General features: G+C 37.7%; 1 protein-coding gene across 1 annotated transcript in view; it reads right to left on the reverse strand.

Annotated features, from left to right (window-relative positions):
• The window catches only part of LOC114645277 (doublecortin domain-containing protein 1-like), a 559771-nt gene that overhangs the window by 172833 nt on the left and 366654 nt on the right, over window positions 1-20284 (reverse strand). The window contains exon 19 of the mRNA XM_051922996.1: window positions 500-657. Coding sequence (XP_051778956.1) covers window positions 500-657 — 158 coding nt within the window. The remainder of the gene's footprint in view (window positions 1-499; window positions 658-20284) is intronic.

Below are 20284 nucleotides of genomic sequence, written 5' to 3' on the forward strand. Positions count from 1 at the left end.
TAAAAAGACAAAAATGAATAAATATCACAAAGTACAGTGCATGGATTATCTTCTGTTAGCTTCAAAATACACTTTTCGGTTGCACTAACTACTTGTAAACATTATGAATATACAGTAGACCTTGTAAGAAATATATAACATGCTGCAAAAAAAAACATGCAGAATTTTACTTTGATTTTCTAAAGTGCCTTAAACCTTAGAACAAAAAAATAAGTAAAAAGCCAGAGATGTCAAATATGTTGGTCCATTTACATGAAATAACATATAAGCAAGCATACACACACTTTAACACACGAGCGATATGGAAATTGATACGAGTTCTCATAAATGTTTCCTTCTCTCTTTCCAACTTGATATTTTTTTGAAATCGCAGCATGTCTGTGAGCTTGAGGGCTTTTGAGATATTTCAAAAAATATCTGGGAAATCAATCTTACATGAAACTGAAGGAAAACATCTAATGTCATTGAACAATAACTATCAGTTCTGTCAGTAGCTTACCTTTGAGCTGTGGCCTTGGGGTGTTTGTCTTCAAGTTTCCTCACCAGTGCCACTGTCAGCTGGGGACTCTCCACGGGGACTCCTGAGGGCATCGGCTGGGTGTCTATGGGTCTTGAAACTTGTGTTTGATTGGTGTCACTAACATTGGATTCTGAAACCTAAGGAAAAAGCAAAACACTTAAACAATTATTCTGACTTCTATATACATATCATTTCCTAATTAAATCATTGCTAAACCAACAGAAAATGTCGGTCATGCATCTCAAGTCTAGTGTTTAGACTTTTCACAGTGTCACAGGATAAAATTACAACTAATCATGTTCAAACTAAAAATGCATTAAGTTCTGTCTTATTTGAAGAAGCAAGAATTCTGTATACAATTATTGAAAGAGGGCAGCACGGTGGCGCAGTGGTAGCGCTGCTGTCTCGCAGTTAGGAGACCCGGGTTCTCCCTGCGTGGAGTTTGCATGTTCTCCCCGTGTCTGCGTGGGTTTCCTCCGGGCGCTCCGGTTTCCTCCCACAGTCCAAAGACATGCAGGTTAGGTGGATTGGCGATTCTAAATTGGCCCTAGTGTGTGCTTGGTGTGTGGGTGTGTTTGTGTGTATCCTGCGGTGGGTTGGCACCCTGCCCGGGATTGGTTTCTGCCTTGTGCCCTGTGTTGGCTGGGATTGGCTCCAGCAGACCCCCGTGACCCTGTGTTCGGATTCAGCGGGTTGGAAAATGGATGGATGGATTATTGAAAGATATTTTTACAATGCTTCTGTTTAAACATAGTGTTATGTATGTGGCATATTGTAAATGTTGCCAAGCTCTCTAAGAATTGCATACTAATTGCATTTTCTTAGAGTGAATCATGAATTTCATATTACTTAAACATGTGCTGTGCTTGATTATAGATGATACTTAGCTTACAATTTCATTCATCTTCAAAGTACTTTATGCAGTATAGGACACATTTTAGACAGTCAACATAAGCAGTCTACTCAACAAAATCCAGCCAAATGCAGAACATTGCAAACCTGAGATTCATGAGTATTGAGGAGAGGCTACATTTTATAGTAGATCACATGACGTTAAACCCCTTCCAAAGTGAGTCTAAGCAAATGGTTTCCACTTGGGGGCAGCAGACCAACTGCAGATGCTGGGTTTATGTGCCCCAAAGGAGCAAGAAACATGCTTCTGTGTTGGCAAGGGATTTGCCTTTATTCATCATTCTTTCAAAGCATGGCAGAGACTCTAGGTTGAGAGGTATTGAATTCATGACTAATTTCTTATTAGGGAAGCACCTTTAAGCACATTCCTTAGTTTAGTGTGTGGTGATAGCCGTGTCACAATGAAGAAGTAAAGACATCAGTGAGTCAGATACTATGCACTTGATTCATTACATAACTTAAGTGAGGTTACACGAGAAGTGAACAAATTACATGCAGAACACTAAAAAAGGAAGAACTTGTTATGGACATGATTTTAAGTTTTGGTCATATTATTGTTCACAAATAGCTGAGAATAATAAATTACTGCAAATGCAATGTCACAGCTGCAGACAGTAACCTGAAAAATAATTTCATGACAATTTTCACAACAAATAGTTTTTATTTTTTAAATGCAACTAGGGGGCTTCGCTCCCTGCTCGCTTCGCTCGATCCCCCGCCTTTGTGTCTCTGCCGCACGTGTTGTGAAGAGGGGGGCTGAACGCACCCCAAGGAGACGTGATTGTTCCTCCGACACCCCCTCTTAAACAGTGATACAATGGGAAACACCGTTTTTTTACCTCCTCTTTGCTCAAGCAGCTGCTGGCGTGCTGCTGCTGCTGTGCCGCGTGATCTGCATTTCGTGCGGCGCACTTCTGTCATATCACCTATGTTCATATATTCGATCTCTTTTTGCTTTTACCTTTTCATCAATATTGCATTGACTTTTGATTCCGTGTTTGGAACTGCATCGTGACAACGCAAAGTATAACTGCCCGTGAGTGAATATCGTTTCTTTCTCTCTACAAGAAATGTGTCTGACATAACTGCGCTGGACTTTTCCAGATCTCTTTGCATAAGCTCTTGTCGTCTTGCGTGACGTGAAAGTGTCTCTGAGACAATCACGCCTTGTCTCCTTCCAAGATTTTTTTTTATAATAGAGAGATAATTCTTTATGGGTTTCCTTTCCACATATTCTAGTTGTTTTCTTACATCCTGAAGATGTGTGCATTGGGCTAACCAGAGTTTGTAAATTGGCATCATATGCGTGAATGTACCTTCCATCGACTGACATCCTATCCAGGATTGGTTCCTGCCTTGTCCTGGACACTGCCAGGATCCCCTGAATTAGGCACGTTTGATAATGGTTGGATAGACAAAGGTTGTGGAACTGTTATGTAACAGAATAGCTACCATGCTCCTGAACACCCAACTCCATTTCTTCATATCATCCTCTGTCTCCATCAAGCTGTTTTTTTCTCCTATTTAGGATCTCCTATTCTTACCTCATCGATCTCTGCGAAAGCTTCTTTGAGATGAAATTCAAAGTTATATTTGAAAATGATGATTTAACCCAAAACTCTTATGGATATCAGACTGCACTAATTTTTAAATATATAAAAATAAAAACCTGGCGTTGATACGTTTTTAGATAACACATCCACATGCCTAATTATATATTAAAATACATCATGTTGGCTCTGGGATTTGGTGTTTTACACTACCTTAAAGTCCTTTATCTGTAGATTATAAATCAACAGAAATAATTATATTTAAGATAATAAACCCACTAGTGAGGCCATATCTGGAGTATTGTATGTAGTTTACATGCTCATATTACAAAAATGACATAACAACACTAGAGAAAGTCCAGAGAAGTGTGACTAAACTGATTCTAGGACAGAGATGTATGAACTATGGCGAGAGACTGAAGGAGTTGAATATTTTCAGTTAAAGTAAATAGAGTTTAGCAAAAGACATGACAGAAGTTTTTAATATTATGAAAGCAAATAGTGTGGTGGATCCCAGTAATTACTTTAAATTAAGTTATTCAGCATGAACTTGGGAACGAATATGGAAACTTGTTAAGGGTAAATTTCCTACAAATGTTTTAAAGTCTTTTGCCATGCAGAGAACTTAAGGTACATGAAATAAATTAACAAGCAGTGTAGCAGAGAAAAAACTTCAAGGACATCAAATCTCAACTTGATATTATTTTGGAAGTGAGAAGGATTGGAGTACATGCTGGCCTAAATGGCCTGTTGTTGTCAAATTTGATATAATGTTTGTTTTTGAGACATTTTGTTTTGTTATCACAATTTTAAGATGTTTTTTTGCCTATCTGTGACCATGTTGTTTACAGTTGTCATGCCCATTGCTGGTCATGTGGTATGGAGGGTAGGCCACATGTCATATTACATCATCAACTTTCACCTATAAAAGATGGTGGTGTGGTATGCGCTGCATCCAAGTGTTTGGTTATTCCTCAAATAGACATAATTTTGGCCAAAGTATTTGTTAGGGACATTTGATTTTAGTTCGGTATTGACCTTTGCAACTTTTGATGTCTATCTGCCTTCAGACCACAAATTTGTCCTTGCTCACTTCACACAATATTTGTATAATGGTTGTTACACCTTTCACAGTGTAAGTAACAATAGGAATAGGCTAAGCCCCATTGTAAACCTAAGCTTTGAGTAAGCAGATTTAAAAAATGGATGAATGTTTACTATGCAACAAATAACATGTACTATATGTTTCTTCAGTTAATGTTACTGGAACACTTGTTACTTTGCCCAGCATGCACTCTGTTACCAATTAAATTAACAATGTAAACCAAGTGTTTGTGGAAGCCTGCTCAGGGTGTTCAGGATTTAAAGAGCAGTCTACCAGATATTTTACTTGCTCCAAGTATGTGATTTATACTTGGTCTACACCATAAAAGCAAGATCATTTTCACCTGGCACTTGATTACACATACACATGTTAAACCCTTGAACATATTATTTGATAACAATCTATTGTCTGATTCTGTATCATTTGCTTCTCTCTGAAGTTATTTTGCTGTAAACAAAAAATATTGAATTTTAATTATTTTGGTGGTAAATTTAAAATATCAAAATGTCATTAGAATAGGAAACTGAGCATTTTACAATTAATCACTTGCCTTATAATAGCATATTTAATTGTCGCTAGGCCTGAACAAACCCTATCTAGGAGGTTTATTTCTTAATTACAATAGTTGGTATATTTGATAGATTTTCAGGCACTAATCTTACCCTCTCTCCATATACAGTATTTCTACTGCATTATGTTTGTTGAATTGTCAAGATTTTGAACGTCATGAGGTAATTCCCATTTCTAAGGGTTATCAAAAAATAAAATTCTAGAAACAAAACTGAAGTCTGAGCACTTTTTGAAGAAACAGAGCTGTTGTCAAAGTATGGGGCCTTAGTAATGTGTGTCTCCTTGTACTGGAATTATTTAGAAGCTATAAGATCAAAAGATTGCAGAAAAGCAGCACCAAAAATGTGGTGCTTGCATTTTTTCATATCCAGTTCTTTGTGATACAGTTTGACTCTTGCTATACTTCCCTTGGGTGACACAACTTTACTTATGGCACTGAATTTTAATTTATTATATTCATATCAAGATTTTTTTAGACATAAAGAATGATAAGCCAGATAAAAAATAAAATCCGCCAGTCTAGCAAGTAAGAGTGGTTAGCTCTAAACCCAGAATAAGGCCAACGAGGTCAAAGTATTAAATAAAGGTTAATTTCTACCAGATCAAGAAAGGGCCGAGTTAAACAAAGGATAAAGCATGCAACCACTAGTGGAGACAAAACTTTAAATGTCTAAGGCCCCTCTTGGTTTTCCTAGAACAGTTCCTCTATTACTGGTGTGATATATGGCCGGCAGTTTATCCCAGCCAATACCCCCACGCCACTAGATGGAGTCCTCCCTGCAACATGGAGGTGCCCCGAATTCCAGCAGGGCATCATGGACAATGGAGTTTTACTGCACAGCCCTGCTGGATACCGTGGGGGCCGCCAGGGAATGCTGCAGGGAGGCACAATGATTTCTATTATAGCCCGGAAGTACTCCCTAGTCACGGGGACGGAAGAAAGGAAGTACTTCCGGGATGAAGAAAAAGGAGTTTTCCATCTGACCTGGAAGTGCTATGAAATCACATGGACTGAGGGACAGAAGCACTTCAGGGTCTAGGAATATAAAAGGACTGTGGGAACCCCAGCAGACTGAGCCGGAGTTGGGAGGGAGTGTGACAGAGCTGCTGGGTGGAGAGGAGGATTGTATTGGTGTTACTTGTGTTATTGATTATTTATTGTGTATAGTGGAGGTGGAGGTGCTTTGTGCACATTATTATATTAATAAATTCATTATTGGGACTTTTTACCTGGTGTTTTGACGTATTGTCTGCGGGTTTGGAGGTGCGACAGCGCCCCCTACTACATTGGATATCCATGATGTGACTTTTCACCTTATCCATGATCCAATTACTGTTTCTTAATACTAGGCCACATTTCTTTTCTTTCATTTCCTCTTTTTATTCTCTACATTTTGCTAATTGATTGCTTGCCGCCAGCATCTCTTCCAGATGTTCACCTAACTGGCTATTGTCCAGAGATAGCAGTAATTCCTCTGGTCATTTATGGTTATGTTCAAAATTCACTTCCCAGGTCAGGTGTATATTTGCCCCAGGGACACCAAGCTGAAAACAGCCATATTTATTATAACATCCAAACATATTTAATATCAAATATCTGAATTTAGAAAAAGAATAATATCCAAATATTATGGAACTGACTAGAGGGTAAATACATCAAGTTAGTACAAATATTTGCATCATTAAGAAACAGCTTTCGAAAAATTGATACTTCTAGTAAACTTTACATTCACGGACCAAGTAACAGGAAATCAGCAAGCCACATTAACAATGGCGTCTACTTGTAACTAGCTCTGATTGATGCTGATTTCACATGCTATAAAACAGTAAAAAATTTTGTATTTCCCTGTGAGAAACTACATGTGACCACCCTTCAAAGTTTGAGCTGTCAGTGGAACAATGTAAAGAAAACAATACTACCCACATTAGCCCAGTTGTGATGCAACTGCGACTTTTCACTTCACTTCATAATATAAAATGAAAAATAATAAACAGGTCAACCAGAAATTTTTAAATTCTAGTTGCATTTGGAGCAATGTAATACATGATTAATCAATAGATAGAGCTTATCTTTAATTGCTTTTTGTGTGGGCCAGTTTATCAAATTAATAGCAACCTTGCATTTTTACCAAAATGGCAATCGTGAATTCGTGCAAAGATGAGTCCTGGTGAGGTGAGTCATCAAAAGTGGTAACTAAAACTCCCACAGCACATGAACGCAGCAGAAAAGACGGTAAAATGAAAACCTGTCCACCAAGGACAGAGTTCAAGATTCTTCATCTGGTTAGTCTAGAATGCATTCTTTTAGCTGTCTGTAAGAATGAAAGGTTTTTATACTGTGTTAAAACTATATAAAACTTTTTTTGCTGTTTCTTTCTCAAGTCTCTGTTTCACACTTTATCATATTTATTCCAAAAATAATAATTAACATGAAAAGAATTCCCAAAAGTGCAAGAAACTAATTCACAAGAGGTGTAATTTATTAATGTCTGGCAATCTTTAAAACAGAACAGCTTAGATTCCTAACCCTGTGCCCGTATTTATCAAGTATCTTAGAATTACTCCTAGAAATTGCACTTAAATTAATACAACAGCAGAAACGTAAAAGACAAGGATACAGACTCACATGACAGATAATACAACCAATCAATTAATCAATATATAGATACATAAAAATAAATCAATTTAATGAATACGCCGGGTGGAAAACTTAATGAGTGCATTGGGTGGAAGCATTGATTTGCCTCATAGCAGTGGGTAGAAAAGACCATCAGAATATTACCTTGTGCATTGTAAGGACGTTCAATGTTTGGTGCAAAATTCAAGAAATGTTTGGTTGTGACCTACCCAAATATTTCTGTATATATCTTTATCTTAAATGGACATATATGTGCCTGGGTGTTTTAATAAAGCAAATTTCTTGAAAGAAATGTGTGCTTCATTTATCCACTAAGGTTGCTTACTGGATATTAAACACATATTAGGCTATGCTTGTGCTGACATTTCAGCTGAGTCATCCTTTATAACTGGAAAAGCTTTAAAGCACATGTTTAACAGAAGATGGCTATTGCCATTTCATCATTGTTTATATTTTATTTCAATTTATTATTACAGCATCATGGGATAATTGAGATATTTTGTATCCCAAAAGATAATGAAATTGACATGGAATTTGTTTTTGTTTAGGTTAGCAAAAGACTTTTATTTTTTCATAAGCATAACTCCTCTCAGTTATGATGTTCTTCACCAACTGAAAAAATGTATCAACTTTAATGAAAGGACAAGTGGCTGTGCATCTGTGTGTCCGTCTAGTTTCTATGTCTCTATTATATTTCATTTAGTATAGGATTTGTAAAAGTATTGGGTATACTAGGAGAAGGATGCTAGGGATGGAGCTGCCAGGATAAAGGAAACGAGGAAGGCCTAAGAACAAGATTATGGATGAGATGAGAGAGGACATGCAGGTGATGGGTGTAACAGAGCAAGATGAAGAGGACAGGAGGATATGGAACAAGATGAACCGCTGTGGCAACCCCTAATGGGAGCAGCCAAAAGAAGAAGGAGAAGATGATTGCTAATGACTATAATGTGTCATCTGTTGGAATGACAAATGCAATGCCTTTTATTATTACAAATGTTTTGTGAGGTGCCATCTGTTGGAGTGACAAACACAATGCATTTTATTACAACATAAATGACAAGATTTGTTCCAATAGATGGTGCACTGCAAATGTTAATAGTGAGGTGTACATTGATTATTATTTAGACTTCAGTCTGTCTTAGATGGGTAGCACAGCTAGTCATCAAAGTCAAACATAAAAGAGTTCTCCAATAAACCTTGAAAATGTACTAAATAATGTCATTAGGTTTTTTCAAACAGTTTTGTGGGTTTTGTGCATCAGATAAAACACAGGTGAGCTGTATCTTTGTTGATCCACGAGTACAGTATGTGCACTGATGTCTGCAGAACACAATATGGCAATGATCATGAAAAAACAATGGTAAAAAATAATTGTAACAGTAAAAAAGTGACAAAGAAGCTAAAGTGAATTAGGGTGTTCTAAAACAAAGCTAAATGAAAACTGAAAAAAGCAAAAGTAAAAATTAAACAAAGCAAATCAGAACATCTCTTCTTGATACAGCAGTTGCAATAGGACATAGGGCATCGATAAATATTCAAAACGTCCTTCAGTATTATTAAGTGCTGTTTTCCCATCATATCCTTCATTGAGTTAAGTTAAATTGCAAGCATTCCAAACAGCACACATTATAAAGATAGGGGGCTATCTAACGGTTGAATTAGAAAAAAAATAAGTAATTGTTATTGACTACACGTTTATTTCTCTGCAATCTTCAAATGAACAGAATAAAAAGAAGAGTGGTGAAGAGAAAACTAAAGAGCATAACAAACATATCCATCTGTCCATCCATTATCCAGTATCTGAAGGAAAGAAGGACCCAACACCCAGATGGACTCACACACACTCCCCTCAATTACTCAAAGAATCACCTTTGATTTCCCAGTTAAAATAACATGCACCTGGGATATGGGAGAAAGACAGGGGTATCCAAGGAAAAAAAAAAAAGAAAAACATTCAGAGAGAGACATGGGGAAGGTGTGAACTTTCCATGGGCAGTGACTGGACTGTGAGGTGAACCCAGCACTCTGAAGTTATGAAGCAGTAGCTCTAACCACTGCGCCTTTAACCCTTTGCAGTCGTATTTAATTTTCAACGTCACGCTACATTAGTCGTAATTAATTATTGAAAAAACGCCAATAATTACAGCAGTTATTTTTTTCAAGCACGTAGGAATAACACAGGCCACTTTTCTCGACCAGGCGACTGTGCAAATCGGTCAGAAACTTGCAGGGCCACCAGCGGTGGCCTGACGACCTATAGCGCACTTTTTACTAAGGCCAGTTTTCTGGCCTAACGACCGCAAAGGGTTAAGCAAGGAACACTGTCACTCCTGTATTTATTTTGGAGTAGCTACTCTTGAAGAGAAACACTCAGATTCCTTACTAAATAAAGCAATGGGTTTTGAGAGGTTTGTATTTCTTTTAATTTATTCTTATGAGGCAACTTTGGGAAGTGCGTCATTCATGTCCCAGGAAACCACCAAATTCCTATTTACAGTACTGAAATGACATGGAGATTAATTTGGCAGATGAAATACATTTCATGTTCAGTCACACTAAGTTCTGAGGGTAAAAAAGACAAGCTTGAACCTAGCAATGAAACACACGTTTGCTTTTTTTTGGATTATCTATGTCATCCTTTTTCTAAATATCTATTTCCGCTTTTACTATTCCAGTTTAGAAGATACAAACTTAAAGAGTTAGCACCTGCTATCTCTCACATTCATCCTTTATAGTACCAGCAGTAATGAGACCAAGAGTGACATAAGAAGCAGACATTTCTAAACATTCAGAAACACTTGACAATGTGTTGTTTGCCTTCGGCCACACCTCCCACCTACTATGCAGTCATTTGAAATTATTTTGCCATCTGCCGGTGTATTTAAATAAACTCCTGACCTTTACCCTTTGCTAGGTCAGTGAGTCATGTTTGTGAGGTGCTAGATTAACATATGATATCTTGAGAAGCATGCAATAGGCAGAAATATTTCTATTGCCCTGTCAGTCATTCATTCAATAATTCTTAAACAGTCACTGCTTTCTATTTTGTAGTATCAAGAAATGCTTTAACTTCTTTTAAAACTAAAAAACCCCTCAAAATTCTGGTATTTTAAGCTAAACATCACTACCAAAGTTGTCTTCCTGGAAAAAAAAATCTGATGTGGCCAGCAAAGTATGGTGTGGATTTACCAAAATATATGCAAGATATCAGCACCACGTAAGTTATTTTTTACATTGTAATCCACTTTAAAGACAAATCTATTTAACTTAAAATAAAAAATATCAATTTTTTAGCCTGAATTAAGATGTTGAAAATTAGATGAGAAAGAGCAGAAACCCGCACCTTTCTCCATACAGCTTCTAAGTCCTCAGCACCTCAGCTCATAAACTGAAGGGGGCTGAATTCAAAACTCAAAGTCAGAAACCTAAAACAAATGAAACGCCTGCCATAAAGAGACACCTTGGAATTTTGATTAAGGGCAAAAAATAAAATCAATGTCTCTTTGTAGTAAGACTACCGTGGTTTGAAAAACCTTAGCTTTAAACTGAGCTCAGATTCACTCTTTTGAGTCTGTGAGCCACTTGGTTTGGCTCTTTTTGCTTTCAGTATTAAAACCTTTGCACTTTAAAAACTCAAAGCTGAATATCAAAACCTAAAACCTGTTCAGGTCTTAAGACCAACAAGAGCAAATTGTACATCAAATTTCATTCAAATCTGAATAGTTGTTCTTCATGTACAATGCCTACAAAAAACACACAAACACAAAGTCACACATCTTTCTGGAATTCCCCAAAATATGTTCTAGGGTTAGAATAAAGAGGTGTTCTGTTGAAAACCCAAAATCAGTATCTCCAATGCAAAAAATACTTACTCTATACATAAAATAGGTAGAAAGTGAACATTTGATTTTCACTAAGTTTAAACAGTAGCTAATCATAGGCAGCTTTTTAGGCAGTCCTACATTAGGAAGGCCACTCAATTACAATACTACCAAATATTTATTTATCCCTATAATGCTTGAGTGGTAAAAAGTAGTGAAATATTCTAAATGTGACATATTTGACAAAAAGACACACTGTGGACACAGCCGCAACAATAAGGCTGTGGAAAAGCATCACTTTGGTCCTTCATACATCGATTGCAAGTGGAGTGAAGAGATTTTTTTGATTTTGTGGAAACAATGCAGAAATGTATACAGAGAACTAAAAGCAATGAGAAAAGAAAGGCAAAAAGGTATTTCTGGTAAGCATTTGGGCAAGCCATATGGTCTACAAGAAAGGCCATGTAACAAATGTTTGTGTTTATATTATACTGTGTTAATCAAATGATGAGCAATTACAAGCTTGAAGTTACAATAATTGTTATTAAACTCATTTTTACTCTCAAAGTATTAAGACATGAATTATGCATCAGTTTAATCAAATCTTTCATCCATTTACTAAGAGACTAATTAACCAAACAATGTATCTTTTGAATATGGAAGACACATTTCTAACTACAGAGAAATTAAATGAAAGTCATTCTAATGCGGATTCAGATCCATGAGCTATCAAGAGGAGATGCTGCCTATTATGCCGTCACCTAATTATCCATTTTTGAATTCTGCTTTTTCTGGTAGCATTGAGTAAGATACAGGAGCACACATCAAAAACACACACTCACTTACATCATATCAAGTTACATAAGCACTTTATATTAGGTACAGCAAAAACGCAACTATAACTCATTTACTATTATGTAAGAAGACCTTAACATACACTTCTTTGGGGTTTGGTCCAGTAAAGTGTTTATTCATCTCTGCAATGTAATCTACTTACAAAACTTCACTTTAGAGAGGTCTGAGGTGGCAACATGAGATGCATTTCTCTTGATATTACATTTGTAGTATAAGATCATGTCAATTACCATCATGTCAATATGCCGCACTGCAGAGAGATGAATAACCTATCTACTGATATTTTATAAGTGTAATGAAGATCAAAACACACCTTTTTTGAGGTCTTGTTACATAAGAGTAAATAAGGAAGAAGACATTGCATTTATATCAAAGTGCTATACATAAAGAGGGATAACCACCATCAATGTGCAGCATCCTCCTGGACGATGCGATGGTGGCCATTTTGTGCCAGTACGCTCATCACACATTAGCTATTAGTTGATGAAAAGGTGAGATTCCAATTAAAGACGGGGATGAATAAGAGACCAGAATGACCAGACTGTGATGGACAATTTAGCCAGGACATCGGAAAACACCCTACTCTTTACGAAAGATGACCAAGGATCATTTATGACCACAGAGAGTCAGAACCTCATTTTTACGTCTCATCTGATGGATGTAGTCATTTTTGCCATGGCCTCGTCACTGCACTGAGGCATTGGTATCTACACTTAGATCACAAGATAAGTGCCCCCTGCTGGCCTTACCAACACCTCTTCCAGCAGCAACCCAAGCATTTCCTAGTTAGTTTCCCACCCACGTACTAGCCAGGCCCGAAACTGCTTAGCTTCAGGTAGGTAGGTAGTGTGCATACTGGCTAGGACTCATGCACAAGCTCTTCGAGCTATAAGACAGCCGCGGTACATTACTGAGCCATAATGTATTGACTGAAATTTAAATACATTAATCAATTAAATAATTAGACATACAGCAAATTTCAAGATAGACCTTTTTCATTTTATAAATATTTGGTGGGACATCAACCCCAGTCAAGATTCTGACATTAATCATCATTGGTCTAAATGTGTTGTTTCTCCTGCTACTGACTATGTTAGACCATCCTTACAGCATCCCTCCTCTCAGCCCAAATTTTCAGTTTTATCTTTTTCAAGAGTTGCTCCCTCCAGTCCTAACACCTTCTTCTTAATTACCTCGTTATTTCTGCTAACCTGGATTTGATATTGTGTGTCTTACAGAAAGTTGCCTCTCTAACCTGGCTCTCTGTTCTTTGTACCTCTGATGGCTACACGTTTCTTGACAGGCTTCTTCTGACTGGCTGCCTGGCATGGAGGTAACTGATGTTATATTTAATCCTTTTCTTTCAGACACTGCCATCTCTTCTTAACTTCATGTCCTCTAGGAATGTCACTACTACATTTTCACTCCCCTGTCATTCTCCCTTGCTGTGATATACCATCCTCCTAGCAACAACCTTTCCATCATTTCAGATTTCATTGAGTTTCTTTCCTTAGACTGTACCAGCATAAAGTATGTTTTCATCCTTGGTGATTTCACCATTTATGTCAGCTGTCCTCCTGCTGCACCAGCTTTGAATTTACTGTCTCTGTGTCTTTTCGTGAATCTTTTAGACTTTCGGAATCCATTCCTCTCTTATTCATTATATTGATGAGACTCTGAGTATCCTTTATACTAAAGGGTCATTCCTATAAATCTCTTCGCTTCTCCTCTGATATTGCACTCCCAAAATATATCCTTGTCTCTGAGATTTTGCATCTGCCATTTCCTCTCTCCCTGTGCTGTAGTGACATTCCCACAATAGGCTCCTCTCTGTGCCCCAATATCATATTGCCTGTGTTCTTTACCTTCTTCTCCTCCATTGACTGTTAAGAATGGTGTCCATCTGTACTGTGTCACACATTATGGATCTGGTTACACCAGTGAGAAATATATTACCCCAGAAGAATTGTTCCTGGCCTGTCACCTTGATGAATTGCAAGTTAAAAAGTGAATTACATCATGAAGAAAACTAGTGGAAGAGTATTTAAAAAGGAAACCATGAAAGTGCCTCTTCACACAAAAGGTTTTAGAACAGCGCAATAAACTAATAAATCATGTGGATAAAAAAGCAGTTATCGTGATTTAAAAAAAAGGCTAGTGAGTCCATCAGGTGAATGGTGGTTAGCACTACTGCCTCACAAATCCACTTGTGTGTTGAATTCCTATCACAATATAAGTGGAGTTTCCAACATTTCTCTTTCTTCATATGGGTTTTCGTCTGGTTCTCCAATTTCCTCCCTCATCACAAAAACAAGTAAAGCTAACCAGAGATTCTAAACATGAACAGTATCCTGTAATTGAAAAAAGAGGATAGAGATGAATAGAAATTTGAAGATAACCAAATTGCTAGTTTCAGTCACACTATTAGGGAGCATATCTCATATATATTGTACATACCTGTGACTACAGATAACTTCTCATTCATAATGGAAGCAAAATACTCATCTTGAATTGTACAATTGCAGTTTCTTCATTGTTGTATTTGGAAAATGACTGCAATTTTATTTTTAGGTTATGTTGATTTTTTACTGCTCATTTCGAGTATTGTTTTATATTCTGACCAGAATCCAGGATTATGTATAAATTCTCTTCAGTTCCCCTAAATATTTTTTCTTCATTTATGTTGCACTCTAATTAATTTATATTTTTTCACATTTCTTGCACTCTTGTGAGCTCTATGGCATATTAATGTTGTTGGCATTTCAATGTACCCTATGAGAGTGTAATCAGTGAAAGGCAACAAGAAAATAAACATTGTTGTAGATCATTTACTCCAAGTGTGAGAGGCTGTATTTGAGCTGTGAACAGAATCAGAAGAGTGCAGAAGACTGTGGTGTTTTGTTTTAAAGAAGTCCTCATGTTTTGTAACCAAACATGCAATTCAGTCTGTAATCCATTTATAAAAGTGAGAATATGTTGGGAGTATTTAGGTCACTCTCTTTAATACTAAATTACATTAGTGTTCCTTCACAAAAAAAAAATCTGATGTGTTCAGTACAAGATTATCTTAACAAAAAAAAGGAATGAAATGGAAGAATTAAATCTTGTTTAAAAAATGTATACAGGGTATCCTAGCCCTTTCCTGGTCACAAATGTGGTAGCTGAGGTTACCACAAAAGCACTTCTAGACAGAAACCTATAAGGCAATCCTGAACATACACCAGTTGTATCTGGAGCCAGGAGGAGTATAGAAAAGAGTTCAGGAGGAGAGGCCAACGTATAATGCAGAAATAAAGGTATGGCATGGTAGACAAGTGGCGAATCCAATCAACCTGGTACACAGGTCTTTGTTAACAGGGCCCAACGTTTTCTACAGTATCAGGTTTACTATTTTTGTGTCCTTATTCATTAAACCCTGTGTTCTTCTGAGCATTACACTTTTATAATAAATCCCTTTCATTTACATACAACATATTTGGCTTCCTTGGATTTAATTTGTAACAAATGTCTGTTTGTGATTGCTACCATATATACAGGTTAACCTAGAACAGGGGTGGGCAATGTCGGTCCTGGGAAGCCGCAGTGGCTACAGGCCTTCATTCCAACCCAACTGCTTAATTAAAAACCAATCCTTGACATTCTTGCACCTTATTTAATTGTATGGCTTGTTAGTCTGCAATGTAAGATTCTTATAGATTTGTTCCTCTTCAAGGATATCATCCAAATGATTTGAAGCCTAAAACAGATCATTTTCAGTCTGTCACATTTTCTATTACATGTTTTATTAAATCAAACAGTGCATGATGAACACACACAGATGTAAATGAAAACAAACTGGAAGGAGAACTTCTGGCTGCTTTGTCATTTACATTTTATCGCTAATAAGGAGCCATTAAAACAATGAATGCAGCTGTTTAAGACTGAAATAAGCAATCGAGGGTGGGGAACCTTAACAAGCGATACCACTAAAATGAAGCATCAAAATATCACTTAAGCAATACGTGCTTCATCAGCAATAACTGTTTTCTCATTAAGAATTCTCATTAAGAAACTGGGTTGGAACAAAAACCTGCAGCCACTGCGGCTCTCCAGGACCGACATTGCCCACCCCTGACCTAGAGTATATGCAGAGGAAGGTTATTAAAAGGTATAATCATTTACAAGTGATATTTATAAATAATGTAAATGATAATTAATCATGGATTGAATTGAACAAAAAATAACAACTTGTAACTTCACTAATTTTTTAACAGTTTACTGATGATATTATAGGGGCAGAGTGCAGTACAGGGACCGTTCAAAGAATCATCAATCTAACTGTTAATCTAATTGTTTTGCCTGCATACGATAAAGTCATCCCTGATGGAGGATCACAGGAATCGTGGAAAAGAGGGGTCCTTTCATTGGATTGGCTGGCCCAGCACTGTTTCAGCCGTGGAATGGCCAAATAGGGGAGGCCGCTTGATGGATGAGGTCTCCAGGACTCTAAATATATCCAAATCTTATTTTTATTTATTTTTTTTTTGTTCTTTATTTCGCCTTATACAATTTCTTGTATTAGGAATTTGGTAGTTTTCGCATACCCCTTGGGGTCAGAGCGCAGGGTCAGCCATTGTACAGCGCCCCTGGAGCAATTACAGGTTAAGCGTCTTGCTCAAGAGCCCAGCAGAGTAGGATCTCTTTTGGCAGTGACGGGGATTCGAACCGGCAACCTTCAGGATACCAGCGCAGATCCTTAGCCTCAGAGCCACCACTCCGCCCTACTGTTAAATTCTGTTCCGTACTTCTAAAATTTTTATTTTTATACTGTATTGAGGATTTGTTTTATTCTGTGTATTGTATTGTATTGTATTGTATTGACCTCCTTCTTTTGACACCCACTGCACGCCCAGCCTACCTGGAAAGGGGTCTGTCTTTGAACTGCCTTTTCCAAGGTTTCTTCCATTTTTCCCTACAAGGTTTTTTTGGGAGTTTTTCCCTGTCTTCTTAGAGAGTCAAGGCTGGGGGGCTGTCAAGAGGCAGGACCTGTTAAAGCCCATTGCGGCACTTCTCGTGTGATTTTGGGCTATACAAAAATAAATTGTATTGTATTGTATTGTATAACTGACAGATAAAAAGTTCCTTTGCTTCCCTTTCCCTATAAGTCAGTAACATAGGATGCCCATTAAGCACCTTCTCCAGGATTAGTGTTGATACCAGTGCTATACACTTTAAGAGCAGGTCAGAAATCAGTGGTGAAATGACACTGGTGGCCTAATGACCTTGTTGCTTTATAGGCACTCCTTTGAACCCAGATGTAAATCAAAGATAGCTCTGAACTCAACCCAGGATACAATTTAAAGGTTTTATGTTTACCATAGCTTGTTAAGTTTGAGTGAAACAGAATAAAGCCTCACTGGTAAGAAGGAAGAGATGTCAGACAGAGAGTAACAGAGATGGGAATTGAGATGGATCAAGCTTTTGGAAAAGCTCATGAATGGGGAAAACGGTTGAGCCACCACATCTAACATACTGTATAACCTCAGTTACTAAAACCTAATGAATGTGCACTTTTATTGTATGTTAGTTTGGTACTTTGTGTTGCTCTTTCGTGTTCTTCCCACTTGTAAAGATGTTAATACTTATTTCAGTTTGGGGAGATACTGAGGTTAGTCACTCCTCTTAAAAGATAAAACTAACAGATATCCATCCATCCATCCATTTTCCAACCCAGTGAATCCGAACACAGGGTCACGGGGGTCTGCTGGAGCCAATCCCAGCCAACACAGGGCACAAGGCAGGAACCAATCCCGGGCAGGGTGCCAACCCACCGCAGAAACTGACAGATAATACAATGAAAATATTTTTACAATAATACAAAACAAAAAAAAAAACTTTACAAAAGTTTTATGTGATACAATGTTCTTACAGTAATGTGTGATGCATGTGCATCTGAAGATCACCTTGCCGGCTCTGATCATGTATGTAGTACCACTTCGGGGCAAGAGGGGGTGCTATTGCTAGCTGTCTTGTCTCTTTCCTCCACAGCACAAGCACAGAGAAGATAGCCTAGGACCAACTGACCATGTCCCAGTCGCGTCTACAAGTCCCGCCCCTTCTGTCTGAAACAGGTGGCATCTCACTTGCGACCTGAACTCACAGCAGGAGTTAGACAGATCAAACGCCACTTAAGCTTATATTTTGTGTTCTAGTGCACCCCGTGCATCTTTTTATTTCTGTGCTTTTAGTTTTGAAAGAGAATGTTAAACGGGTTGGCCTGGTTGGCATCCCAACTATTTTTGGGACTCTGCAAACTCACTCATTTTCCACACATGTGAAAAAGTAAGTATACCATTTTTCAATTGTAGGGTTTGAAATCCTTACCAAGTCCTAAAAAGGCATACATCTAACATAAGGTGAAAAACATTATTCAACTGAAAATAACCCAAACATGCAAATTATGTGTGAAAAGTAAGTACACTTTATGATTCATTAACTTGTACAACAAACTGCAGGTACAATAACTTGAAGTAATCTTTTCTCTATGAGTTTATCAGTTTCTTATATTGTAACATAGAAATTGTAGTCCACTTGTTATTGCACCACTGCTTCAGTTAATTATTGCTCGAGGATACTCTTTTAAGCCATACTTGTTAAATCTTTTTTTGATGGCAAAGCAATTAACTGTAACAGTTACCATGTTGATTGAAAACACATACATAGATATCAGTATATTATATAGCTTTTGGGTTCTTCGAAATTTCTCTAAGCATCATACAGTCATTGAAAGAATTTGCTAAGACACCTAATCCTGGAAAAACTGCCAACTGTCCTGAATGCTTTCCATTAGTAAATACTCCTTTTCTCTTTAGAATGATAGACTTCAAAATGATTGCAAATGCCCTTGGAACCCTTCTCAGTTTAAACTGCATTTCTGAGGTCATTGCAGATGTCTTGTACTTTTGGCTATGGTGCTACCACAAACATGAAGGCTGCTGACTGAACTATTAAAGATTCTGCTCTTACATGGAAGGTTAGGGTTAGGGTTAGCACTTCTGGTCATTGAATGATTGAGTGCATGGACTTAGCAGCTCTTGGATTTACTGTAACTAACCTCACATTTGAAATGGATGCAGTAAAGGCATACTCATGTTGTTACCATGTTTCCCTGAAAATAAGACAGGGTCTTATATTTATTTTTCCTTCAAAAGACGTGCTAGGGCTTATTTTCAGGGGATGTCTTGTTTTTCCATGAACAACATTTCTCTCTATTATAAAAAAAAATCTTGGAATGCTTGGAAGGAGACGATACGTGATTTTCTCGGAGACACTTTAAAGACCCTCAAAACAAGGCAGTGAGACAAAAGGACAGCTGCTGCACAGGCTTTTAAATGATCGACACGCAGCACGAGAGCAATAAGACAGCGGCTGATCCCACCGCGTCTCCTTAGCGTGCGTTCAGCCCCCCCTTCACAACGCGAGCAGCAGAGATGCGAAGTGGCTGGTGCGCAGCATGCCCCAGGGGGTGGGTGAGTGAAGCAAGCCGGGGGCACAACCCCCTAGTATTCGGGAACAGAAATCTACATTTATTCAAATACAGTCATGTCATCATCTTCTGGAACATCATCATAACTCCCTAAACCCAGAATTCCATTATGAATTTCTTGCGACTCCATTTCCTTTAGAACAATTGGCCCCAATCTCTCATGTCTAGCAATAGAGCTTTCCTTAAATGAGAACCTCTTGTCCATGTAGCCTGCTCGTAGTGCATTCGGATAACCAACTTCTTCTCTTTACAGAAAGCCCTGGGACTCCTCCACAATTCCTTTCTTGTAATCGACAGAATAGCTTGTTCTTTTTGCACTCATCTTATTGGGGGGTCAAAATACCAGTATTATTTCCTGTTCATCTGTATACATACGGTAGTGGTAGGCGTTTATCGCTCATCCAAAGTCGCCTGCGCGGGATCACAACTAGGGCTTATTTTCGGAGTAGGGCTAGAATTACGAGCATCCTGAAAAAATCATGCTAGGGCTTATTTTCGGGTTAGGTCTTATTTTCGGGGAAACACGGTACATGTGGCTTGTGAAGATGGTTTTACAAAGTAATATCTGGAAAGTGTTGATTGTCATCTGAGGTTACATTTATTTAATTTTATGACTTGGTTAGGACTACAGATTGTTAGTTATGAGATGACATGCAAAACTTTATGATTGAATTTTGTAAAACCACAGAAATTAAAATGCTACTTATGCTAGTGCTACAGAATAGCAGTACTGTCTGCACCTGCAAATCTGTAATAAGTTTTGACATTATGAACATTATTCATTA

Source organism: Erpetoichthys calabaricus, chromosome 2, assembly GCF_900747795.2.
Source record: "Erpetoichthys calabaricus chromosome 2, fErpCal1.3, whole genome shotgun sequence".
NCBI classification, from domain to species: Eukaryota; Metazoa; Chordata; class Cladistia; order Polypteriformes; family Polypteridae; genus Erpetoichthys; species Erpetoichthys calabaricus.